At 40.9% G+C, this 27,416-nt stretch overlaps 2 protein-coding genes across 16 annotated transcripts in view; one reads left to right on the top strand and one right to left on the bottom strand.

Annotated features, from left to right (window-relative positions):
• The window catches only part of DENND1A (DENN domain containing 1A), a 190,621-nt gene extending 176,141 nt beyond the window's left edge, over positions 1–14,480 (top strand). For 5 of the 8 annotated variants that reach the window (XM_084493738.1, XM_084493741.1, XM_084493742.1 and 2 more), the window contains 4 exons: positions 204–292; positions 7,926–8,054; positions 10,197–10,452; positions 11,343–14,480. In XM_084493738.1, the coding sequence (XP_084349864.1) occupies positions 204–292; positions 7,926–8,054; positions 10,197–10,452; positions 11,343–12,665 (1,797 nt within the window). In that variant the 3' untranslated portion in view covers positions 12,666–14,480. The remainder of the gene's footprint in view (positions 1–203; positions 293–7,925; positions 8,055–10,196; positions 10,453–11,342) is intronic. The other 3 variants (XM_084493743.1, XM_084493744.1, XM_084493745.1) reach the window with 1 other exon arrangement.
• A 4,920-nt stretch (positions 14,481–19,400) lies between these two features.
• The window catches only part of CRB2 (crumbs cell polarity complex component 2), a 126,811-nt gene continuing 118,795 nt past the window's right edge, over positions 19,401–27,416 (bottom strand). For all 8 annotated transcript variants that reach the window (XM_084493725.1, XM_084493728.1, XM_084493729.1 and 5 more), the window contains 5 exons: positions 26,713–26,878; positions 24,988–25,855; positions 23,744–23,860; positions 23,164–23,290; positions 19,401–20,699 (listed from right to left, as the gene is read on the bottom strand). In XM_084493725.1, the coding sequence (XP_084349851.1) occupies positions 20,472–20,699; positions 23,164–23,290; positions 23,744–23,860; positions 24,988–25,855; positions 26,713–26,878 (1,506 nt within the window). In that variant the 3' untranslated portion in view covers positions 19,401–20,471. The remainder of the gene's footprint in view (positions 20,700–23,163; positions 23,291–23,743; positions 23,861–24,987; positions 25,856–26,712; positions 26,879–27,416) is intronic.

Raw genomic sequence — 27,416 nt, forward strand, 5'->3', positions numbered from 1 at the left:
TTTAACAAGTTGTGGATCACCGTAGTTTATATTCAAACTGATTCATTTGTAACATGGTTGTAGCAGAAAAGTTTAAAATGAACTCCAAATGGAAGATACCTTTAAAATAATGGTGGTTATGCATATTTTGCCATTTATGTCTATTATATGATCAACTTTTGCAGTATTTAATGAAGTGTCTTCTGTGTGTGTGTATGTAATAGGTTCGTCCTCCAAGACCTCATGTTGTTAAGAGACCCAAGAGCAACATTGCTGCGGAAGGACGAAGGACTTCAGTTTCTAGTCCAGAACAGTAAGTAATTACATACTTTGCAGCTCTGCTTTTCTCTAGTTGTTGCAGTGGTATTAATAGACAGTACATTCAAAACGAATAATAATAATATTTTTTAACGATAAAAAGCTTTGTTTAGAATTTTTGGAGGAGGAATGAGGAAGCATGCAGTAGTACTTTCCAAACGTCCGGTGTTGAGGCAATGCAGCCTTAGCACAGGAAATCCCATTGGAACTGGACTACAGGGCCATGAGATTGTTGCACTGATCTAATCTGTCACAGAGGTTGCCTTGTCATTCAACTCTTAACTGCAGCATAAAGTGATGAATATGTCATAGACACTTTGCAGTACTTGCTTATGTCCCAGTCTGTGATGGCTTTATTCTTAGGAAAGTGAAATGCTTTAGCTGGTGCCCAAGACTATAGGATAACTGCTGTATCTGAAGGTACTCAAATCCCATAAAAAGAAAAACGGTTTACTTTTTTTGATCACAGCTTTTTTCCCACACATGTACCACTACTGTCACCACTGTATATGAGGGAAAAAGAGGTGAAGGTTGGACATTTCTCCATCCTCATCCCCCTCCAATTTATATGCATGGCTGAGTTTTCTCCCAGTCATTTTAGGATATGGGAAGTGGGATTATGGCTTTTAGATAAAAATGGTCACTTTAAATCCTACAGGTGCATTTATTCATTTTATAGTGGAATTTGGTTGCCCTCTTGTGGAATAGATTGCAAATCCTGCAAAAGGGCTCATGTGCTTTTACAGGGTGCTAGTTGTCCCTACACAAAGATTAAAGGTTTTTTTAAAATATTATTTTTTTTAATGTATAATACAATGACTTGCTGCATGGCTGATATACTAGGTGTAATCTTGGTTTTAATTCAGCTGTTTTCATGGGCTATGAACTTTTTGTTTTGTAAAAATGATTGGTACCAAAGATAAGATGATTCTTTATAGCTATAAATTGACTTACTATTCTTAATGATCATTTTAAGTATCTAACTGTGTACTTAAAAGATCATGTAAATGGCTTACCTAAGAAATAACTTGAGGCCAGTGCCTTTGAAATAGGTAAGGACTCACTAATCTTACTTTCTTTCCTTGGTGATTATTTAAATTGATACTTTGAATAAGTGAAACATTTTTTAAATAGTAATAAAAGTTCTTGGAAAACCTCATGATAATCTTTTATTTTCTGTTCCTCCTGATCCTGACCTGAAAATGTGCCAGTTGTTTTATCTTAAAAAATAAAAATTAAAAAAAAAAAAAAACAACATAATAACATTTTTTGTCTCTAGGATAATCATAGAATGAATGAAAACACTAGTTTATATTTTTGTTGTTGTTACTTGGTAGCATTCTTACTGCAGATCAGAGGAGATTCGGTGAAAGCAGTGACAGTGCTGAGAGGGTGCTTTTCTTGACCTAAACTTGACAAAAATCTTTTGCTTAATTGCACTGATTCAAAAGTTAATTATTAGCTAGTTATGCTCAGGTGCTCGTATGTGGGATCTGTTTGTGAGAAGCTTCCACTCAAGGAGAAGTTCCTTTTTATATTTAAAACTAAGGCTATCTTTTTGGTCTTGAATGATTGAAAATGAAAGCTTCGGGGACATTTCTCAGGATAGCAGATTCGGTAGCTCAGACTGTGACTTGCGTCCTCCCGCCGGCTGGTGGAGACATCCCCGGGGCAGGGTGGCACTAACCGCTGCACAAGCCTCCACAGGAGCGAGCTCATTTTGGTGCAGCCTGTTTTCCGTTTGTGATGTTGCCTGTCATCTGAAAAGTAAACTGTCACGTAGGTGTCCTTTCAGTTGTTACATTTATTAATGCATTTCTTATATTATTAGGAAATACGTATCTTAGCTTACATGAGTTAATTTTTTTAATCTCTCCAAAAAAGCAGCGCGGTTTTCGTTGCGTTGTGTGCTCGTTTTCTAGTCAAACTTAAAACACAGCACAGTGGGAGCAGTGACTCCAAAGGACACACAAATGTCAAATTTAATGACAAATTGTCATTAAATGTAAAATATATAATTTCTTTTTATTATTATTATTATTTTAGTTGTAAAGTAACAGGAAGAATTTGCAGATGAGAGCTCAGAAAATGCTGGATTACTACCTAGGGAAATACTAAGCATGTGGGACATATCTCCTTAAACATAAATTAGTTGTTCACAGAAATAAGGTGTTGCATTTTTAGCAGATAGACAGCTTTTTGAGAGCTCTTTTTTACACCACAGCAAGATTTCCTATTAAATGTCGAATAGGCTTCCAGAGTGCTCTAGGATCTGTCTTCTGTAAGTACTGACTAGCTGGCGTCCAGGGCATGCGGAGTAGGAGGAAATTAAAATAGGAAATCAGAGGGTCAGGCTTACAATTAACAGCATGTCAAAAGGCTCTTGGGCTGGCTAAACCCATGTCAGTGCTGCAGCAGTTCATTATGGCTTTCCAGAACTCGTGTAGGACTTAGTAGAGAAGCTAATGGCTTTCCCTTATATCATATGAATGAAAATAGGCTGCAGTGCAATAGTGGGTTATTACACTGAATTTAGTATGAAATCAGCATGATGGCTGTGTTAAATGATACAGGCTCATAAAGCCCATTAAATTCCAGTTGTTGTAACCAGGCTCTTGAAGCTCTGCCACACAGAACTTGTGTATGGTAAAGGTTTACTATGGCATCACTGCAAGCAAGGATCTCTACTTAGAAAAAAAAAGCTAAACCAGCAAGTACCTATTTGAACAAGGGTGGCTGGAATCAAAAAGCAAATACCATAGGGTATAGGAGATAGACTTGCTGTGTTGCTGTGGTTCCTCTACCATGAGAAAATTGATGTAGAAAAAGCTAGATACGATGAAGGTACTGCCAAGAAAGCAGATGGCCCAGCAAAGGGATAGCAAATGGGAAAGAAATGTGCTGAGAGCAGTCGTGCTTTTTGTACCAGGCCAAGCAAGAACCTTAGCACAGGGTACCCCTTTGGGAGCCCTGGTCCTCTTCCACTTTTCCAATAGGATTGTTTACAAGAAACTTTAATTCTGGAGCTTATTTTTGCCATGTGGTTTGGAGCAAACCTACCGAACGTATGCAGCTTGCCTCTGTAAAGAAATACAGATATATCTGCAGGGGAAATTGGTGAAAACGTACTTATTATTGTGAAATAGGATGATAATGTGAAGTGACTTTGTAGAATCTTGCATCTAGATCTATCAGAGCAGGCAGAGGTGTCATCCAGCTTGTTCCCACTTTAAATTCTTTGTTCCTATTTCCAACTTTCTAGAAAATGTGTACAAAGTTCAGAAAAATTATAAAACAGTTACCTGCCTTTCCTGGACACAGTGATCAAAACCTGTTGTTTCTGTTACCTAATTGAATGATGACTTGTGAGCTTTTTTTTTTTTTTTCCCTTTCATTTAAAATTTGCTGTATGCTAATATTTTAGTTTTTCTTGGAATATTCTGCTTCTGTGAAAATTCACAGTATGCAACGTGTCACTTTAAAAATCAAATATTTTAATACTTTTGCTAGCTCACACTCAGGTGTACTGAGTGTTCAGAATGTGCAGGAAGGAATTCCAGCAATGGGTCTATGCTTCGTTCATATTGAATAGTTATTAGGTAATCCCCTCAGTCCCAAGTCTCTTATTTCATACTGGAAAGAAAAAGCCAGTGCATCCAAATCCCTCATTCTCTTCATTTTACTGTCTAAGAGGGACAAATTCCTTAATTCCCCAGAGTTGCTATACAGCTATTCTTTAAAATAAAAAATAAATCCTTCCTCAAATTTGGGAAACCCATTTTTAGGAGAATAATGACAAGTCCATACTACCCCCTTTGTATCACAATCTCTGTAATCAGGAAAAAGCAAAACAGTTAATAAAATAAACACATTTAATTTTCTCATAACTGAACTATTTTTTAGAATTATTACAGAATTCTTATTAATGCCCAAATCCCATACTCACATTTTCTGTATGTATTTTTTCTATCTCAAGTACATTTAGGTGTCAATTAAATTTGAAATATCTACATTTGTCAGCATTTCATTTTTGGCCAGTGTGATGTGCTGCTGATTTGTCCATGCATCCTGACACATGAAAAAAGCTCCTGAGATGCAGATCTTCCTCATTAAAAAAGAAACCCATACTATCATAATGGTACGCAGAGCCATGGAGCGCATCCCCAGCTTTATTGCACTGTGTTTCTGACATGATATTTAAAAAGGAACAGCCACGGCTGTCAGTACTGTCATATGCTAGTGCTAACCGAAGACATGTTAAACTAAACATTAGAAAGAGATCAGCAAGTCATCTGCATGGTAACTCAGCTAAGAGATTAGGTAGGCAGGAGCTGGTGCAGTCATGTGGAGATGATGAGGGTTGTAGCTGTGACGGACACATCCTTTTTTCCCTCTAAGACTGCAGCAGTGCCTGCCTTGTAGCCGGGCTTGCTGTGACCTGCCTTTTCAGAGACAGCTCTTTGTGTAGGAAATTCTAGCAAGTGGTGGGTGGCAGACTGCAGGAGAGTTGGCGAATTGGGTTAATGAGGGAATAGGTACTTTTTTTTGGATTCTACTGCCTCAAGCTAATAAAAAATTTAGACTTGGACAATTTTAGACTGTTCATCCCTTATCTTTGACCAAAATGTTTTTTAGAGCACACTAACAGTGAAACTTATGTGCTTTCTTTTTTCTAATTAGGAGATCCCACTTCCATTTAAGGAGTCTTGCAGCAGCAACAAGAACGTGCATATTAATTAAGGTGCTATAAATGTAATCTTATTGCACTGATCTGCACTCAAGTGCAACGGATGATTTAGCAAAAAGGATACCGTCTTATTTTTTCATAGCTAGTTCCCAGTTTAGTTAATACATACACACAGACACAATGCATTTGAATGTAGCATAGTCTGAAGGCAAACAAAAGGTATCAAAGGCAACGCTTTAAGGGCAACTGCACCAGTGCATCTCTTACATGCAGCTACCAAACAAAATGTGTCAGCTAGATATGTGGAAATTCAGTATTGCTCTTGATTTCAGGAAAACAATTCTAAATTTGCTTGAATCATGTTAAATATTAACTTATTCTCCTAAGAGGAAAAGACAGTGTGTGTGTATATAAGTTCAAAAACTAAATATTTTAAAAGAATCTTTGATTTCTAAAATCATTTTAGGCTGAGCCATTTGTTAATGTAAATTGAATTTTTGGAGTAATAGCCTTTCTTTTATTAAAAACAACAAAAAACTTTAAAAATTGTTACAGCAAATTTTTCCTAATGCGGTGGCAGCTCCTCACTTTCCCTGGATGCCTATTACAGCACGAGAGGAAAAGAACAGCTATGCAACAGCTTTAATTGGAGTACCACAGACTATGATTTAACACTATCAGCTGCATCTGCTGCCACCACTATTTTAGACTTTTTATTAATTAGCTCTGACCTGATTGTGAATAAACATTTATTCACAGTGGCAGTTTCAGCCCTATTGAGCTGTCGCTTGCAGTGGCCAACTTCTCTTTTTCTTGACCAGATGTTTTGGACTGCTTTTCATATCTTTATTATATTGTTATTTGGCAATTGAGACAAAAGAACTAAGAAACAACAAAGGCTGCTTATGAATACAAGAGCAAATAGAGGTAGTTTGTTAGTGTGTCTGAACTATAAAGGTGATGAATCAAATTCTTTCTCTTTTTGTCTCTGCTATTGGTCCTGTTCTGATTTCAGCATATCCTCCTCTTACAGGGGATACACATAGTGATGAGAGATATTAGCGTCGTTCTACCTTCTTTACAGGATCAGGACATATCCTTTGTTCCACATGATGAGCCTGACTCTGCTTATTCTGAAATAATGAACTTTACTGTGGACCTCAGTAGTAGCAAAATTAGGTTCCTATCTCAATTGTTGTGTGTTGCTTTGTGTCCTTCATGACGTGTGTTTTGATTCACTACAATAGCTAGGATATTCTCAGTGATATGAGGTTGACAAAATAAAGATGTTTGGGAAGAGGCCTCACTTGGGGCAATGTTTGCTTTTATTTGCTAGTGATTTCTTTTCCAGACGTGCAGATGATGGTGCTCTATAGCAACATCCATCAATGTTCATCAGCCTGTAGCTTGGTCCATAAGACATATGAAAGTGGTTTATAGTGCTGTTGAAAAGAGGTTTTCTCCTCTTTTTTTTTTTTTTTTTTTTTCATTTCCACTTGTGCACACTTAGATATGCCAGAATACCATAGAAATGGTGAGAAAAAAATAAAATAAAAACCAAGAGTATTTTCTATTATAAGCACATATAATTTTGATGGCACTACACGTTGTTGTCCTTGAGTTTTAGTAGATAAAAACGCACTGAGCTATGTTGTAGAGTCCTCTGGTTAGTATTGGTAGGTCTCGATGTGCTTTTACTGCTTTCAGTTACTTACAAAGCATTTGTCTTAGTATTTCCTTTGTGGGAATGTACTTTCTCTAAGCTCTTTTGTGATCCAGAGCTTCAGTGTTTCAGAGGGAATAAACAGTGGTTGTTGCTTTGTACTTTACTTAAGATTAGGGTATTTTAGTGTTACAAATGAGGCAGTAATTGCTATTAATTTCTTCACACTTTTCAGCCTCTTGGTTCCAGTGTATTTCCATTTAAGTACCTTGCTCCTGTGCTCTTTCCTATTCTTCTAAAGCTGGTGGTGCATTTAGTTGTTTAAAGCAGTGATAGCTGCTTTAGGGTGAAGAGTAGAAGCTTCTACTTTATATAAAAAAATAGTAATTCACTGGTTTTAAGGTTAAAGCAAAGTGAAGCACTGGGATAGCTACAATACAGAACAGAAAAATATTTAAAATTTCAGCAATCCTAAAATATTTTTCTTTTACCCCCTAACATTTACCTGAATAGGCATTCAGAGTTACTTTTACACTCAAGAATTTCGCCATTGTCTTCATGAGGTAGAAGCGCAAATCCTTCAGATCTGACCTCTGTGTATAAAATAAAGATGACTGATAGATTCTTGTCAAAAGTCTGGTGAAATGGTTGGGGTTGTTTTGTTTGTTTTTTATTAGAGTTCAAGTGTGTTTCCAGAAGCACATACGATATCAAATACATACAAGACTGTCCAGCAGCACAGCATGGTGATCTTCCGGATATGCTGGAATTTTTAAGATGATGTTAACGTTTGCCCTTGATCCGTAATACTTGAAGCCTATTATGACCACTCTGTTTGTGTCTCTTTTTTTTTTTTTTTTTGGCTTTAATGACCATACTCTTCTATTTGTGCTGCTTAGTCTTCCTTGTCGGTATCCCCAGCTCTTTCCTTCTATTGCATGTTTGATACCAGCCTGAGTGAACAAGTTTATAGAATGCCCAAATCTCTAGAAAATGCAGTGGAGGAATTGCGGGTTTCTGTGTTGGCTTCTTTTGCAACGTGGATCTGATTGCAGGTCCTAGTACCCTTCCCAAGCAGACAATACCCTAGACATTTTTAGAAGAGTTACATTTTCTGCCTTGAAAGTAGAGCTTAACATGAGTCTGCAGAGCTCTTTGCAGTGGCAGTCAGTCACGTTCAGAAATTATTTAGAGCCTACGACTCACTTGGTTTTCTTTCTCCTCTGCAGCTTTGAATGTGACAACTTGGTAACTTACTTTTCTCTCCGTTTCCCCCAGCCTTGTAAAGCCTATGCGACACTATACAGTCTTCCTCTCTGAGGACTCTTCTGATGATGAATTTCAGCAGGAAGAGGATCCTGTCTCTGGCTTCTCTGAAAACTTTTTCTTCTCTGCTCCTTTTGAATGGTCTATCCTTTATTCTTTCATTGTATTAATTCGGTCTTTAAACAATAGTTTTTGCATTGGTCAGGGTGCCTGCTCCAATACTTGGGATTTTGGAAATACTCCTGCAGTCTTTATACAGCACTTGATGAATGTTCCACATTTCTCCTGCTTGTTTGTTTTGGTATTTAGAGGCATGCAAAAGCATACTCCTGCATGAATCAGTATGCAGCAATGCACAGCTTTATTGTTTTCTGTTCAACCCGAGCTGTGTGGGAGGTAACCCTTCCACTTGCCCTTTGTTCCAATGTGCCGCTTGTGTTCCTGTCCAAACCTTCTGCTGCTCTTCCTTGTACAGTGCTAGCTGTGCTTTTTGGATTGTCCCGTGAGCTTTATTTCAGTGCAGTCATCAGCTTTTTCCAGTTTCACTTGCTTGATCCCAGCCTCCCTGTTCTGTCAAGTACTAGATCCCCAGTGACTCAGGGGAGTCGTCATGCAGACGTCCTTCCAACGGTTTAGAGTACAACCTGACCTTAAATTATACAAGAGATAGCAAGCGACTTGTTGAGTTTACTCACTGTATTACTTGTATGCAACCTTTTAATTTGTAAATTGTTGCAGATTGGTAAATTCCCAAACCTTCTTAACTACGTCTTGCCTAGTTTTGAAACACGGTGCTGAGCAGCTCGGCTGTATTGCATCTACAGGATGACTGCCAGTGAGGCCTCACCTCGAGAGTGCTCTCTGGGGTGCTCTGCTCAAATATGCAGTATGAGGTTATTTAGCATGGCTGAATCCGCGTGCACCTCCCTCCACATGACAGTGTATCTGAAAAAGATGCACTGGGGCCCCTGGGCAGACTGGCCAGGGAAACAGGAGCTGACAGGCAACGCTCCTTCTTCTAGCATGGGTGCCTAGGGGAGATGGCTGCGTCCTGCAGCCAAGGCTCACACATACCTGTTTGCAAAGGGCAAGAAAAATGTTCACGCACTCTTGCGTTTAAGATAAGGGAATCCAGGCTACCAAAATGGTTTCTGTGCAAAAAATTCCTCAGGGTTTTGGTATTTTTTGCAGTGTGATCAAATGCTTTGCAGATGAGCACATATAATGTGAGAGACTAAAGACACAACCAAGATTTGCAAGATCACACTCTTCCTGAGGACATGTACCATCAGCTGTCTGTCTTGTACTTGCATTATTATACTCTTCTGTTCCTAGCTGAATGCCTATTTATTTGTTGATGAAGGAAATAAGGACTGTTAAGAAATTTGCATGATATAGATGTGTTATAATAAAATATGGAAAGAAGAGGAGGGTTCTTCCATATTATCTTTGTTTTTGGAGGTCTCACAAATATTTTCTTTTAATTGAAATCTTGTTTAAATGCCACGGTAAATCTGGCTGACAGTCAAATGCCAATCACCACAGATATGTGTGTCACTTCTTGTTATTAATTGGATGTGCATTATGCTGCTGTTCTCTGTACACAGAACTGATATGCAAATCTGCTGTTGTTCATTTTTTTTTGCTGAGGTATGTGCAAGAAAAGCATGTTGCTAACTTAGCCTTGGCTTTAAATGTAAAATAGGTGTCTTCATAATGAATTGTGTTGTTTCTTGATAAGATGACACCAGTATAATCATTGGAACTCTGCACAGTATTCCCAATTATTGCAGGAAAACACTGAATTATGTTTCAAGCTGAGTTAGCTTGAAACAAGTGAATGTAAGTGCCTGCAGAACATGGAGCAGTTTGTGGTGTGCTTGCTCTGACTTCCTGCCTAGAAGGACTGAGCACAGCAACAGCCATCTGCCTGGGTGGGAAGGGCCAGGCTGTCAAAATGGAGAGCTAGCATCCGGTTATTCCTGCTCGGAGAGACTTGGCTCATCAGTCTGTCTCTAACTGCATAATCACAGCTTTCCTCTGAGTACTTCCCACTTACATCTTTTTCCTTTCTGAAAACTCCTCGAGTGCCAAGTCATCTTTGTATGTCCTGCCCTCAGTCACTTTGTTCACACACCTGCTGTTCACAAGCCACTGTAATTTGCTACCCAAAAACTTTTTGTAAAGCCATCCAACTCCTTGCTAAATACGTGTTTTGGAAAAAAAATATATATATATGAAAAAGACAATTTTCAACTTGATTTCTGTTTTCTTGTCTCATAGGCCTCAGCCATACCGGGCCCTGAAAGAATCAGATAGTGCTGATGGGGAAGAGGCTGTCAGTCCAGAAAAGGCAAAAGAGCCTCTGCCTCCAAGTCCTCTCCTCTCAAGCAACACCACAGAAATCAACCTCCTTGAAGACATTTTCCCTAACTTAGAAGTAGAAACACAGCCTCAGCCTCTCAGCCAGGCTAAGAGCCTGGAAGACCTGCGGACTCCCAAAGAAGAGGGACATCAGCGATGCACGTTTGACTACCAGGTTTGGACAGGTTTTCATATGCCCTGGGGGAATTTGCACAGAACTAGGGCTGTCTGTTTTCGATTATTCTTTGAGAATTATTTTCTTAATATTGGTAAAATTTCCAGCCTTCTGTCCATGTGTTTTGAAATTCATTTCAGAATTAAGAAATTATTGAAATGGGCCTCAGTTATAAAACAGTAACTTTTTTCTCCTAGAACTACAGCCTTTACTTTTAAAGCAGAAAATACTTGTGTATTCCTCTGAATGTTTTTTCGTATGGCTATCACACGTTGTTATCTTTGAAGCTGATGCTCAAAAGTGAGAAGAAATAGAAGGGAATTTTCAGGTCTCCTTGAAACTGCATGTTTTTAATGACCTTATTTTGATGTGGACATTTTGGTGTAGGTATCAGTTGAACAAAATAGATTGTTGAAGAGGAATGTTCTTTATGAAGAACATCACTAAATATATGCATCTGAGAAAGTGACAAACTAAAGCAGGCTAAGAGATATTCATGTGACATGAAAGAAAAGGATGTAATTTCTACCTTAAAATAATATTTAATTTTGTGTTGCATCACTTCACGTATTTCATTTGACTGCTTTTTCTATACAACAATTAAACGTTCGCCAGTTTGGTACCTTAGATATAGCTGCATACTCCTTACGTGGCTCTCAAGAGATGCCACAAGATATCACAGCTGAACAACTCATTAGAGGCAAAGCTGGAATTAAAACTGCAGAGTCCTGCTTCTGCTTTCCCGTTTGTCCCTCTGGACTGCATGCAATTGTTCCTCTCCTTCTAGTGTTCACACTCTGCAGACAGATCCTCCTCCGCTCATAGCCTGTCGTCACTTTATGATCAGTGTTTTGAGAAGATCTGTGAAAGCTAACATTGTTTTCTTGCAGAGAATGGAACTTGGTGTTGCCGAGAGGAACAGGATTGTACCACCCATGAAGCTGTCTCATCCTTACAACAAGCTGTGGAGCATGGGTCACGATGATATGGCTATTCCTACCAAGTATTCCCAAAGCTCACCAGAACGACCCCTGACTGCACATGGTAACATGCCGCCAATCACAAGGAGACCCCGGAGCAGAGACAGCATTCTGGCTCCTGTGGAAAAGGATGAATCAAATCCTGCCACTCGAGGGAATATCACCATTCCTAGGCCACAGGGAAGAAAGACTCCTGAACTGGGGATAGTGCCACCACCGCCAGCACCCAGGGCTTCCAAGCATCAGATTCCAGCCGGGCCAACAGAAACTCTAACCGCCCACACTACAGGACGTAGCCATTTGGTTTCAGATCTTATCCCAGAGCCCTTCGGAGCTGGTAGGGTGTCCTTAGACCCTGAAGTCCAGCAGTCTGTGAATTATTCCTCTCATTCATCTCAGCTTTTGTCCAGTGCTAGCAGCACTACAGAGATGCTCCAACCCGTCAAGGTGAAGACAGACAATACTGGTAATGAAAGTGACTACCTTCTTAACCTGCTGGATCCATTAAAAACAGCCAGCTGGCAAAGCAGTGGCCCACAGCAAGGCTCCTGCAGCCTGCAGAGCTCAGCCACTCCACCTTCTGGAGCGGGCTTTGCCTCAGTGGCAAGTGACTTTGTGCCTCCTCCAGCTGCACCATTTGTCCAGTCACTCAGTTATCCTTCCCCAGCGCTGCCACCTTTTTTACAGGCATCTCCTAATCCATTTACACAAACAGTGCCAGGAGCCCTGTCAGTGTCTCTTGTTAGACCCCCAAGGGGCTCTTTCACCCCCACCTTAGGTCATGCGTATAGCTCTAGCTTCATAACACCTAATTCTGGTTTCTACCCACCACAAAGACCTCAGCCAAACATTTCAACATTGTCCATGCCAAACTTGTTTAGCCAGGCTCCAGCTATGGCACAAGCTAGCTCCTTATTGCTGCAGAGCCACAGTGCTTCTCCAGCAAGCTCTCTACAGCCAGCATGTTTAAGTGGTCCTTCTAAATCCAGAACATTACAGGTGGGCAAGTCCAGTTCCAAGGTAGATACCAAGCAAGTACTAGCTCTTCTGTCTAATGAACCTCCTTTGATCCCTTCCAGGCCAGCTAAGGGTTTAGAGTCAATGTTACAATCCTCAAAATCTGAGGAGACAAAAGATCCATTTGAAGATTTGTTAAAAAAGACAAAGCAAGATGTGTCATCCACACCAGGTAAGGTTGAACAGCTCAGAAAGCAATGGGAAACCTTTGAGTAGTGTTCCTGATGATGGCCTTTTGATGTCGCTTTGGAATTGACAGAGATTTTGTTTTTTTGAGCCAGCATAAAACCAAGCATTTCTTTTATGGAAGTCTGAGCCAGGATGGCTGCAGGACCATCACCATGCTGCAATTCCCATGATTGCTTTTTGCCCAGAGTTTGTTTTGCTGGGGAGTTCCCACGTTGTCCTCATCCCTGCAACTGTTTTCTTACTTTCTGCCACTGAAAACCCCCATGACTTTTGCACTGACCAAAGCATGAAGGTAGTTGGGTTTTGGTTGATTTGGTTTGGTTTTCCACACGTAGCTTTTCAGACAATACTACTGATGCAGAAGTTACACCTGCCCTTTATTTTCAGTCCTTAGCACAGCCGGGAGCATGACATAGCACATTGTACTTGTGTTTTCTTGCTGCCTGTGTGAATGATGTTCAGTTCAGTTTTTCCTGTGTTGCTTATATGGCTGTATTTTCCTTTCACATGTAAAGTGCAGCAAACAAACCAGATTTGTGGACTGCACTGAGTTAATCCATAAGGCTTAGCCTGACCGAGTTTGTCCTCTCTTAGAAGACTGATGTTCATCTAGGTCATACTGTTGGGTGAGCTTTTGTTGCATTTTTTTTTTTATTTCCCTCCCCCAGTAAACTTGACACTGAGAGGTACCAGGGACCTCTCTGGTGCAGAATTTTCATAATTCCTTGTTGCAACAAAACCATAGCACAGAGCAGTTGCTCAGGGTTTGGTCCTGCATCTCTGTTGGGAAACCGGAAACACCAGCAATTGATTTTCTTTTATTGTTGTTTATAGTTTGTTTTCTTTTTTTGTTAAATGCATCAGAAAATAGAGTCCATGAAAAGTATCCTAGTTCTTATGTATGTATATGTTAATATTATATATAAATATTATACATGGCAGTATATGAATGGGATGTAACAATATCTTACTTGATTATTAAAAAAAAAAAAAGAGAGAGAGAGAAAAAATGGGGTATAAAAGTCCCTGGCTCATGAATTGAAGTTAAAAGCATACTGACAGGATGTCCAAGTGCAGAGAGATTAAAGCCACAGTGCTTGTCTGCACAGACAGAAATAAGACCCCAAGTAGAGCTAAGTGATGTAATGCTGGAAGGCCAACGCATGGCAGCTGCCTGTCACTGCTGGACTTCAGAAGTGCTAACTGCTACCTTTAAGAAATGGGATTTCATTCTGGTCTGCAAGGCTCTCCACTCCTTCAGTCTGTCTTAAAACCCACGATCTTTATCCTGCTTTTGATGAGAACAGTTTTCTGGGCTAACGAGACATTAACTCGACCGTGAAATGGACTGCGAGGTCACAAAGTACAAAAATGCAACAAGAAGGTTAAAGGGTACGTTCATTCTGATTTTCTAAGACACTTCTGTGGCAATAGTATTCTCAAGAAATTTCATATTAGTCTTAGCAACTCCTTTAAAATTTGCTGTCTTTGCAGTTATCATTTTTGTTTTACTTAAGTGGTGCTTTTTTGTTTTGTTTTGTATTTTGGCACAGTCCAATTTAAAACATGTTACTCCAGAAGACATAATCACATCGCCATTAAGCCTTTGGTAAAGGAAATCATTTTGGACACACGGGGAAAATCTTGTAAAGCTTTATCTGAATTATTTCCAATGTATCTATTTTACTCATATAATCTTGGAGGTTTTCTTACTCTAGTGTATGAAAATGGCTGTCTGTGCGTTTGAGTCTGTGCAATACAAAAGAAAAATATTATCTGAAATGCCAACAGTTTGGGAAAGACCATAGTATTGCATTAATAATACTCTATTTCTGTAAAGCACTGTTACTCTTACGAGCCATTCAGTTGGATTTGTATTTTCTTTTTGTGTTGGAAGACAGATGGTTTTAGTATTGCATAGTAAAATATTTAAAGTCTAAGACAATAGCTCCATTTTATTTTATACAGTTTAGAAAATGAACATTATATATAAATGCAGTCTGTAATTTTCAGATTTCCTTCACTATGAGCTAGATGATAAAACTTTTCCAACTATAACGGATATGTACAAACACCAGATAGTTCTGCATATGATGTGTAATTTGAATTTCACATACTTTTTTTCTTTTTTTGTCACACACTGAGGCTATACTCAGTAGGTGTAATACACATGCTTAACTAGATAGGAAAACACTCAGGTAATTCTGTATCACTGCAGATCATTTTCAATTGTTGATTATTTTACTCTTCCCATATTGTATAGTATAATTCCCAAATTAAATATTTTTGAAGTTGCTCTTTTTAGTCAAACAAGCACTCTTGGATTTATTTTAGGTCAGTAGTTTTAAGTGCTTCGTAACTAACGTTTAATATAAATGGCATTAATACCTTTCGTTTTATTTTGAAGGTGGGAAGGGTGGAGGTTGAACAAACCTCTGAGATCAAGGGGTACAAGGCAGCACGATGCTGGAGTTTGTGTCCTTCCTCACCTCCTTGAATAGTCGTCTGTCTTAAACTCAGGAATTCCTGGAACGATTAAGCCCTAATAGTGCCAAACATAAACAAAGTATGCCTGGGAGGGCAAGATCAGAAGTAAAACATTTTTTTTCTGTTGTAGAAGTATTTTTGATAGTTGTAGTCATCTAGTATAAGAAGTACTACTTCTTGTCTGTTATTTTTCATCAATGACTTTTAGGTCCAGCTTTATACAGTTTCCTGTACTGTCCATACTGTTTGCTTGTTTGGTACCACTTATTTACAGATGTTTTCCTCTTAGAAATAGGGGTATGTTTCTGACCCAGAGTTTAAGAACTGTTGTAAACCCGTATTTTTATTGTTTTCACTTCATTGGGTTTGGAAGCGTGTTAGACATTCGAATTGGAAGCTGTCAATCAGACCCACCTTTTATCTATTATAGTGAAGGCTACATGTTATAACTTCTATTACTTTGAATTACTCTATAAAGGAAAAGAAAAACACTTTCCGTGCTGCAATTCAACAGGCTGCTCCCCAAGCTCCGTCCGCGTAACGCTCTCCTGCCAGGTAAGGGCTCGCAGCGTGCCCTGCAGCGGGCACATTGCTGCCTCCCACAGCTGCTGCGGCACTGCCACCAGACACTTACCAAGGTAAGAAGTCCATCTGGTCCCAGCCCCATCTGCTGCATCTTGCTGTACAGCTGGGGATTGCAGAAGAGGTCTTCAGACCACTGGAGGGGAGATATCTGTGTAGGCTTTTGATGTAGGAAATGGTCTTCTAAAAGCTTAAATGAGACTTGCCTTTGATATTCAGTCCTGGTTCTCTCCAGACATGCTGGGTCAGATGGGGTGGTACAGACAGGAGTGTTCATCCTCTCTGGCTTTCTCCCTTCTCTTGGAGGTTGCTGTCCCCCTTTTCTCCAGAATAGGATTTTTGCTGCTGCAGGTATCTGTCCTGACTTAGGCCAGAGATCTACGACTCTTAGGTATGTCTCAGCTCTAAATGCAGTCTGACAGTGTGTCTTTGTCATAAATCCAAGGGTTAATAGTATCACGGCTAGCTTTCCTTAGCAAGTAAGTACATGTAGTATATGTGTAATAACACCTAGTAGCACGTGCTTCAGTACAGGTGAAGAGAGAAAGCAATCACAGGTCATGATAACGAAGTCTATTTTTATCCATTTTTATTGTAAATTTCTTTTGAGGGACATTCTATTTTTTATTTATTTATTTTTTTACAACTTATAAAATTTACAATTACAAAAGATCAGGACTGTGACCATTAACTACAGCAAATCCAGTTTTGTGAAAAAATATATTTAAAAATTAAATATCAAAAGAAAGTTAAGTTCATTATTGAAAAAAACTTACTTTCATAAATTATTTTTGCAGAAATGCTCAAGACACTGACAAAAATATTTTAACACTTTTACTAGTACTGGCTTTGGGTGCTTGAAGTACAAATGTCTGCTCCTAATCCCGTAAAGTGACTGAGCAGCAGCCTTCCTGCTGACTACCCAGCAGCAGCAGGGGATGCAGACAGATTCACTGCTTGCAGTTTGCTGGGTTTTCAGGTGTCTTTACTATTGTGGGTTTTGTAGCTACTTGTTGCCTTTCAGGATAGGTCAGCAGCTTAGTAATATTCAGCTCTTCCAACACAATTCTGTTCTTCTCAAAATAACACAGGCTAGAGTAATACCGATTGATAATATTTAGATCCCATTGCTGCCTTCATTTTTCTACATTTTTATATCTATGAAAAAATGGAACAGAGCTAAAAAGTCAAAGTACACACCTCTCCTGGTAACAACCTGGAGTTTAATCAGGCCTGAGATTTGGGAAACCCAAAGCAACATACATGTATTCTAAGCTTGCTGTAGCTTTACTGTATGTCATTATGGGATAAAGAAAAACACACCTACCTTTGCATTTAAGTAAAGGTTTAGATGCAGCTGCACTCTGGCAGGACACAGGGCACTCTGCCCATGGCTGCTGGTGTGGGGTCTGAGTCCCTTCTCACCAGGAGATAACCCCAAACACCACCCTTAAGATGGGGCAGTCTCAGACCAAGAGTGAATTTTTGTTTCTCTAGAGACACAGTAACCAGCTCTGCATGTGGGGCCCTCCCCTTCAGACCTGCTCTGCCAGAAAAGCCCTTCCTGCTTCATTGCTTTAGTCCTGTTGCCCAGATGCTGCTGGGCAAAATTTTACTCATCATTTTATTAAGGTGTGCAGTTTAACTTGTTCCCCTGTAGCAAGGTTAGTGGGCAGTAGAGCTGTCTCTATTCTAAAAGTATGTTAGACCTTCCTAAATAGTATCTGGAACATACACAGAGCAAATCATCCATGTTACAAATAACAGCAGCATTACTGCTGATAAATAAATAAAAGTGATAGCAAGCTCCCTGACCTGAAATGCAGACGTGCACTAACTTATCAGTACTATGTCCAATTCCTTTCCAAACCACAGCCAGGGTGACATCACCACTTGCTCTTTTAAATTCTCCTAATTATTAGAGAAAAGTGACTTTAAAGACAAAATATTAATTGCTTCACCTCCTAATGACTTCTTGTGTTCTGCTTTTCCAAATATTTCATTCTTTACCTTACGTCCACAGTTGCACACATGCAGAAGACCTGTTCTTAATTGGACAGCCCTGATCAGTAGTTTCATCTCTTCCCTTTGCTTAGAACTACACAAAAAAAAATGTTTACAACTACACTTTTAAAAAAATCTAAGAGCAAAAAGCATAAAACAGTATAGCGTTGTCTTCCAGTGGCAATTAGCTACGGTGTGCATATTCACACCCTGCTTATTAATAGTATTTTGGAGATTAAAAAGCAGACACTGTTTTCTAAATATTTCTCACAGATATATGTAGTAATTATTCTGAGATGCTACTGATTTTAAGCCTTATTTGGCCTGCTCTGCTGTAGTTCTTTCTTCAGGCTTTGACACATTATGTTAAAGACAAACTTGCACATTCATCAGCTAAAACAGTAACAAAGGAGCAGTAACGCCACAAAAATAAATATCCCTTTTGGAGCAAAGTGGAAAATAAATGCTGTCTCACTACAACAACAAACCAGTTTCATGTTAAAGTTCAGTATACTAATTAACTAAATTCCACTCTTCTGTATCGACAAGCCCAAACCTGGGTGTCCAGAAGGCTACAAGTCTTGAAAAATGTCTTTCACCCCCTTCTCACGCAAGTATCACTTGACATTCAAACGTTAAAGCTCTTACTAAGGACTATTGTGTGGTCCTGCTTTTTAATGTCAACGCCTGAGTCACCGCAGTCTGCTCTGTGTGGTTGGCAGATACTAGACCTAGGAACAGATTGAGGGGGGAAGAAAACAAACCACCCAGCCTGCTAATGTCAACATTGTAGTCTGATCAAAGCAAGTGATCAGTTTTTCTACATATAAGCATCCTACTTTCAAGAACATTAATACTGTAACCGGTGAGGCAGTCTTAGAAAGGCACTTAATATATTCCTATGGTTTAGTCTAGTCTTAGGAAAAAAGCTTTAGTAGAAGTGCACTATAGCATATTGGTATTTCACTGTGGTCCTCTTGTGGAAGGACAGCAGCTGCTCTAGGAGTTACCTTCCATCAGTCACCTGCCATGGCACAGGCACACTGTTTTGTAATTTCTTAATACAGTGAGTTGTTCCCCACCCTTAGACCTTCCTCACTTAGCTGCATGGTCCAGCGACCCTGACTGCCAGCAGTGACAGTTACTGCAGAAATGACGGATGGATGCAATGGGTAAGGCTGGCAGCACACAGCTGCCTCTACCAGCTCACTAGGGACCAGTGGCACTGTGTTCTGGTATGGGTCCACACACCTTACCTCTGCTGCGCCATAGCCACTACTTGCTTCCTTGCTGTCACCACCTCCAGGGCTTTTCTTTTCTCCCCAGACTTTACTGCTCTTGCTTGCAGACCAATTTTATACAAAGCTTTTGTGGGATGAACTGGAATAACATAAAATTACCAAGTTCATTTAAGCAGTTGAATCTTACTGCCAAGGGTCCTGTAAGTAGCTTAAAGCAGTACAGACCTGTCCTACAAAACAAAAACTAAAACAAAAACGAGTTGGCCTAAGACCGAAATGCTGCAACAGTTCCATGACTGTGAAAGGACGACACCACCTGTGACCCCACTTGTTATATCAGCCTCTCAGTTGGTGGCAGCTTGATTACGTTCCACATTTCCACTCGAGCCCCGTCTTTTTCCTGCCGGCTTGGACTGTATCTTCCCTGAGTTGCTCTCCTCCTCTTCATGGCAATCACCGTGGCTGCACCAACTGCAAGGAGAAGGGCAGCCCCTGCAGCCCCGACAGCTCCCACAATGGAGGAGTTACTAAGGTGCGCCCACACTGGCTGCTGTGGTAGAACAGGGTGTTACTGAGAGCTTCCCCATGGACAGCACGGCATTCCACATCCCTCCTTCCCGTCCCCCTGCCTCACTAAACTGCATTGGTACTGTCAGGGTGATGACAGCAATGCTCGCCCTGAGTTCCCCCACCCCCTTTCCCTCACTAGGTACCCTAGTCCCTGCTCTATCACACGAGTCCAGGCACTGCAGAAGTTTTCCTGCTCATCCCACCCACCCCCTGCCCCATGCAAGGCACAAGTTCAGTACTTGGCACCCCAAGACTGCAGCCAGCTCCAGCACTGGTTCACAAACCCACGTCATTGTGGCTGTACCTTTCTTGTATGGTACCCATGGGAATGTCTAACATTACTTCATAAAACATTGATTTGTACAATGATTTCCGTAATTAATGACAATTCCCTGAAACAGTGTCCATCACAGGACAGGAGGTCACAGCTGCTGTTGCTGTTGAAGATTGCTTTGTAAAAACCTCATATGCCTTTGAGTGTGTTCAGTTGTTAACAAAAAACAGAGCAGAGTATATAAAGCAACTGTAAATATCCTCCATCCAACTCTCCTTAAAACTACATAGAGACCTTTGGCTCTAAGTTAGTGCCCAATTTAACCCTGCCTTTTAAACAGATTTAAATGTGCCATTGCAGATTTAAACATGCCAACTTCAAAGCCGGTGCACTTCAACAGCTCCTACTGGGGTAAAAGTATGGGGGCAGCCCATGGGGCAGGACAGAAGGGGGTAAAGAGGCTCACTATGAGCCACTGGTGTGCAACTGACTCAATTAAATGAAACCAGCTGGAACAGCTATCGCATATACAGTCTGCCTTGTACTTCTAAATCCAGGTCTTCATTACCATGCCTTAAGGAAACTGAGATAAGAGTGGATCTGCTGCTGCAAGTGCTGGAAAAAGATCAAGGTCAAAGCAGACCTCGCAGGTACATCTCCTTGTCAGGGTAGTGCCTATATTAACCGCTCTTCAGGTGGCACCTTTAGGACACTGTCCATCTCCAGCCGAGCTCCTGCCACTTCTTGCTGACTTGGGCTGTAGGTTCCCTCTGACTGGCGCCTCTTCCTTGCAGTGAGAACCATGAATATGAGAGCAATACTGAGGAGCAGTAAAGAGCCACAGGCTACAGGGACAGCTACTTCAATTAGTGGGGAGGGGAAGAAAGCACCTGGAGTCCCTTTCTGTAAAAGAAATTAATGGAGAAACAATGAAACTCCAGTGGTTACAATAAAGTTGAAGAGCCCAACATGGTCAAAGTTGAGGAAGTAAAAAGAGGAAAAAAAAAGCAGATGTGTACCTGAATGGAAAAGGACAAGCACAGGGTTTGAGGGCACCTGCACAGAGAATGCTTGCTTAATCGCTCAGCAAAATGTCTTTTTTTTTTTTTTTTTAATGGAACACTTTTTATACAAAGAACAGCTAGTAACGACATCTGAAATTTTCTCCTAATTCAAAATTAGTGACATTCAGCAATGACATTCTTCAGCAGAAAGAAGTTGAAAACAACATGCAGCAGGAAGGGGATGATGTTAAAGTCAGTACATGGATGGGAGATGGAGAAGACTAAAGGCCCAAATACAGAGCAGAGAAATGCAGTCAAGTGAACGTTCTTCAGCTGCTGGTAGAATTAAGGATAGTATGGAGCACAACAATAAAGAATGAAAAAGAAAAAAAAGAGGAATTTTTATCATTAAAGAAACCTTTAAAATTACAATAAGCCTAAAAATGGGAAATACTTCTTACTGTTAAAAATAGTATCTGCCATCTCACAGATAAAAGCAAAAGAATTCAAGCTCAAGCTCAATTATTCACAGCTTTTGGATGCCATGCAGTCTCTGCCCACGTCACACAGCAATACACAGAAGGAATAGCCCCAGACTACCTTCTGGGAGGTCCTTCTGCCATTTCCAGTGACTGAAGCTAAAGTCGTCTCTCTAAGACTGCCAAAATTCAAGCCATGTGCTACTGGTTAGTTCTCGTTTTGCACAAGCATGCAGATTAGTCACACAGTACCAGTGCTACAGGAGGTTTTAGAAGTCTGCTCCTACTGCCTGCTGCATGCTCCTTACTTGCTGCTGTTGGTGGGAGGGAGGAAGAGCAAGAACGCAGCTGGCCCCTCTGCTTCTACAGCCACCGTTAACAGCAAATGCCTGTAAGCTGCAGCATGTCCTTCTCCCTGCCCCCCCACCACAGGAACTGTCCTATTAAGAGGGAAAGGAAAGACTGTTCTGCAAAAAGTCATGTGGATGATGAGAATGAACAGAAAGAATCTACAAGAAGTGTCTTTGGATAGAAGAAGCAGAGGTACCTGAAGGAATCTATGCACGTAAACTGGAAGTGTCAGGAGCGACCTCACGGCACATGCACTACGTGAGTCTTAGTAACAGCAACAGCAGCAGACCCCGCCTTGGTGCGCAGGCTGTTCCATGCAGTATGGGTTAGTGCATTCCCAGGTTACCAGACAAGCCACCTGTCCATGCAACATCTTTACAGAGAAAAAGTAAGCGTATGATTTAACAGCTTCCATGCAGGAAGGATTCCAGGCTCAGAAAACAATGCTTTGCTTATGGAGGAAAAGTAAAGCATCACAAAGGCTGCCCATCTGGTCAGAAGCAGACTCAGCAGAAAGAAGCATGCTACATTTTCACTTAGACTTGAATCACACTTAGCTTGATTTCACTTGACTTCCCATCTCAAACACATCTACTTCTACCCAGATGATTTTTGGAGAGACAGAGACTCTCATGCAGAAAAAATGATAAAATGCTAGCTGAAACCCCATGCTCTAGGAAACTGGGAGGCTGTGCAAGATGGTGAATGGAAAGTATTCCATTCATATTAAAAAAGTATCAGCATAAAAAAGTATTTGTAACCCTTTAACAACTGAATATCTCACTATTGAGGCATTGTCCCTTTATTTGGTACATTACACACCTCTGTCACACCCAGTAACTCAGCTGGCCATTCCTGGTTTTCCTGCAATTTGTGCATTTTATATTACCCAACAACTTCCTATTTAATAGAACCTGCAGAAGTTTTCATTCACTGTTAACTGTTCCTCCCCACCCCTTCGTATTTTTTGTCTATTCTTACCTCCTTATTTATACTGTGAAAGTGAAAACAGCCTTAACAAGCCACAAGAATCAAATCTGCTGCCAGTCATTCCTGGCTTTGAATCAAATTTGTCTTCTTTGTTCTTATTTTAAAAATGATGTAACTAAAATCCCTAGTTTTCTTTTTGTACCACCGCTATGAGCATAAGGCAGATAAGTAATATCTCCTTTTTGTAGGTCCAACTGCAATAGTTTGATTATTGTCCAAAGTAAAAATCTAAGGGAAGTCCAAGAGACAGCCCTGGAAACCATCTGGCAGAACATGCAGATTCTGAGAAGTATTTGCTGCAATTACTTGTATGCTGAAGACTAACATACAACAGCATTGCCAAAAAATTATTTCTCGCTTCATTTTTTTGGTGCCAACTGTGCTTACCAGTGCGCTTTAGCCAAGACACATACAATACACAGGCAGTACCACTGATGTCCTACTACCAAGGATTCTGCTGAGCCTACTTCTGCTGCTTCTCACAACTCGAAGTTTGGAAGAACAGACAGGAGCTTCCAAAAGGAAAGACAAGGAAGTGCTTACGTTAATGTCACAGCGCTCTCCAGTGTAGCTGGCACTGCACAAACATTCATATTTGTTCTCAGAGTCTTGACATGTACCTCCGTTCTGGCAAGGATTTGGATCACACTCATTTATATTAATTTGACAACTGGAAAAGAAAAGTGTATTAGAATTAAATGAAATTTCTCATACATGTTTTTGTGCAATAGAACACAAGATCATACAGCCTACAAAAGCCTCATTTATTTGAAAAGCTCCTGTTGTATCGTGCTTTCTGCAGGTCCAGCATCATGGAAGTTTTACCCTTTTGCACCAATCCTCCTTTTGTCGTTTCTGGATGACTGAACCCAGTAAGGTTCTCTAGCACAGTTAACAAATCCTCGTGAGGTAAAAGAAATACTTAGAAGCATTCCATACTGTGAAATTGGTCATGTGAGCAGTATCATACCAAGCCCACCTCTTCTAGAAATAAAACCTGGTTTAAAATTTTGGAGCAGTTGGCAAACAGATATATAGGAGGATGAAACATTTGAACCTTTTCAGCTATCCCATGGATGTGAGAATCAGAGCACAAGCTCCTTTGCAGAAAAATAGCACTTACTTTCTTCCAGTGAAACCTGGCTTGCAGCTGCAGTTGGCTCCCCAGGTCTCAGTGATGCACCTGCCACCATTCAGACAAGTGAAGTTCTTACCACACTGCTCAGGTGGGAACGGCCATCTGGGAAAAACAAAAGGCAGCCTTTAAAGCAGTCACTTTGGGGGAAGGTAAAAATATACTCGGATACAGTGGAGACTGTGCTGACAAGGGTCATAAGCATAGTCATTGCTTTTTCTGGGAAGGACTTTGACATGAGTTGAGAAGGGAAAAGCATCAGAAATAATCCATAATATCAGCATATGAATTTAAATGTGCCCAGAAACAAGTTTGTGCTGCTAGCACAATACACACAAGCATTATCAGTACTAGGACTCTTCTCACATAGTTTCCTATTCTTGCTGAGAAAAATATATGCAGAGACAGGAATACCAAACTGTAGTGCAGCTAGGCCACAAAAAGAATAATGCATGCACTGGATAATTACCTGCACTGGAAAAAAAGTAAAACAACAGGAAGTTCAACCTGGGTAGACCTGAAAACTGAAGTTCAACCATGTAAGCATCTATCTCAGTGTTCAATTTGAACAGGCATGAGTACATGGAAGTCTAAAGAATATGTTGGTTTCTGCTTCCTTTACCAATATGAGACATACCTTTGTGACTAAAATACGCTGGAGTTTTTCCAAACAAATACAAGTGCTGTAAAGATAAACCTTATGTACCATTTTCAGCACAGATTAGATTGTCTCTCTCCTGCACACTGCCCAGAAACCCATCCTCTATGGAACCATTTCTAGCACTCTAGGCCACTCAGTACACCTGAAACTTCAGAACACAACCTGCCTCCATCCTCTGGGGGCCATGAGGCTCCTGTCAGTTCATAAGCATGGAAGTGGGTTGGTTACGTTAAATCAATACAACAACATGCCAGGTGGATGTCAAATCTTGGAGAAGATGGATTTTTATAGGAATGCAAGATGGATGTGGCAACAGACTGTAGGACTTTCACTTTAAATGGCTCTGAAATGTAACATGAGACCCACATAAGAAAGAAGGCTCCTTATCCTGGGGCAAGAACCGTTCTGTGAGGTTTTGGACCTGGACAGCACCTTCAAATTAACATCAGAATTTAGGTGCTTTTATCTACCAGATACCCACAGGGAAAATTTTTCCCAGAGTGTCCCAAAGCAAAAGTCCAATTTATCTGGGTGCTTCTCTATCCCCCTTCAAAACAAGCAAGGCACCTACTCGCAGCGAGGTCCTGAAAAATGGGGCAGGCACTTGCAGGAGTAGCCATAAACCCCATCAATGCAGGTAGCTCCATTTTGGCACTGGTGCCGCACACAGTCATCCACGTTGATGTCACACTTCTTCCCAATGTATCCCCGGAAGCAATCACACTGAAAATCTGCTACTGCATCAACACAGTTGCCATGAACACAAGGGTTTGGCTGGCAGTCATCAATGTTAGACTCGCAGAGCAGCCCTCCCCAGCCAGCACTGCAGGCGCAGCTGAAGGAGTTGAACAAGTCCTGGCAGGTGCCAGCATTGAGGCATGGGCTGGAAGCACAAACATCAGCCCCCGTGCAGCCCAGCTGGACGGTCCTTTTGCTCGACTGCTGGAACTGCTCTGGCTGAGGGTACGAGAGGTGGGCAGTGAATGGCAGGTAGATCCCCCCTATCTTCACTTGTCCGAGGCAGCCAGTGAAGTTTTCACCTAGAACAATCGGTGCATTGTTCTTTAAGAAGTCCAAGTTCCCAGCACTTCCCTGCAGAGTCACGTTAACAGCCCCATCCAAGTCAACCACCCATCTGGACGAAAGAGCAGACGGCTCTTCCATAGACACAGAGATTGTGTGCCAGGCACCATCCGTGACAGACTCCTTACTCAGGAAGCTGACACCTTCAATACTGTTCCCACTCCTGATGGCAACAAGGAGGGAGGAGTTCTTAATGGCTATCTGGAGGGAATCCACTTCTTCCACAGCCCGAAGCAAAACAGCATCTTTGTCCCTGGTTCTGAAATCCACGTGGAGGCTGCTCAGCGTTCTGGTCACTGATGTGTTGGTGGTAAATTCAATGGCACCATCACTAGTAAATGTTGCATTAGCCAGACCTATAGATAAAGGGGTAGAGCATCAGGGATTTGTAAGACAGCAGGTGTAACATTAGAGACAGACCAATGGCAAACTCTTGGCAGGTTCCCTTCCTTAAGAATCATGTAAGCTTAGTGTAAGTAGGATTACAGGCCTAGCGGCTGGCATCATTAAAGCTCTTCCTGTTTACACTTACACTTCTAATAATAATATCCAGCTATTGCGTACCGATTTTTACTCATTAGTGTCACAGCACAGCACAAAAATACAACTATTGCCCTTATGCTAGTATAGAAAACTAGAATGCAAGTCAGGAAAGTAATACATCAGAGGCTGCTAAGAAGTGGCAGAGCAGGGAACACACCAACACCGAGTTCAGGACATTTTGTAGCCTCTAACAACATTCCCTCCCCAGCAGGGAATCGTTAGCTAACTAGCTTTCTTCATTACTCATGGTTCTGTCTTAGGTGAAAACAGACACATTTGCAATACTTAATTGTGTCTTACTTGGTCAAACAACTGAGACTCTTGAAAGGGAGGAACATTACGGAAAACAAGATGGCCTTTGCATTGCAGTGATGATAAGGCAGGAGTAACAGTGAACTGGCTCCTCCCTGATACAGTCATGGCGACAGGAAAAAAAATACACCTTTGAGTACAGTCTTTGCTCTAGCACAAAGTGGTAGTAAATCCATAAAATGCATGCTGCCTGTAAGAGTGCATACTTGGGCATCATTCCCAGCTTGCTAATTGCAGCACTGTTATTGCAGCACGTGTTTGTATTTATTGCAACAGTACAAACTAGAAATACTGAGTGTAGGCACTTTGCTAACACACACACAGACTTTACTAACGTACACAGGAGAACAGTACTTACACACATATCCTGCTAGAACGTCTACACATGTGGTAGCTTCAGGACATGGGTCACTTTCACACCAGACTCTCTCTTCACAAAATTTCCCAGTGAAATTTGCTGGACAGCTACAATGGAAATCATTCCAAGTGACGATGCATCGGCCACCATTCTGACATGGCTCGGACTGAAAAACAAAACAGTGCAGTGCAGGAGCAGTGCCGTTCATGTTCAGATCTATGAGATTTTGGTAGAAGGAAACGTGACAACAGAGATTACTACAAGCAGTGAGTGAACGAGAAATAAGGGTAATTAAAATAGTGAATCAATGGTAGGAAAGGAAGCACAAGGGTCCCTATGCAAGCAATTCCTGAGACCATGCCTCTCCCCATACACACTGCTGATCGACAGAAACTCTAGGCAGAACTCCATTAGTGTGGAACAGGACAGCTGACAGGACATCTGCAGCACCCTGTACTTCAGAGAGCATCTCACCTACTGCTACTGGTCTGCACATGCTGACCTTCAAACTGTTGCAAAATCTACAGATGCAGGTGCACACACGCACAGCAGTCAGAGTTTGGGCACCAGTCCTCATCACTCTGTGAAAGAGGGGTTTTGTGCTTGTGTATCACCAGGCAGTACAATGTTACTACTGATGGTTTGTATTTAGTTATTTGAGAGAAGGAAACACATCCTTCCTTGCTACTATTTTTGTTGTTGTG

This window comes from Aythya ferina, assembly GCF_964211825.1.
Source record: "Aythya ferina genome assembly, chromosome: 20".
NCBI lineage: Eukaryota > Metazoa > Chordata > Aves > Anseriformes > Anatidae > Aythya > Aythya ferina.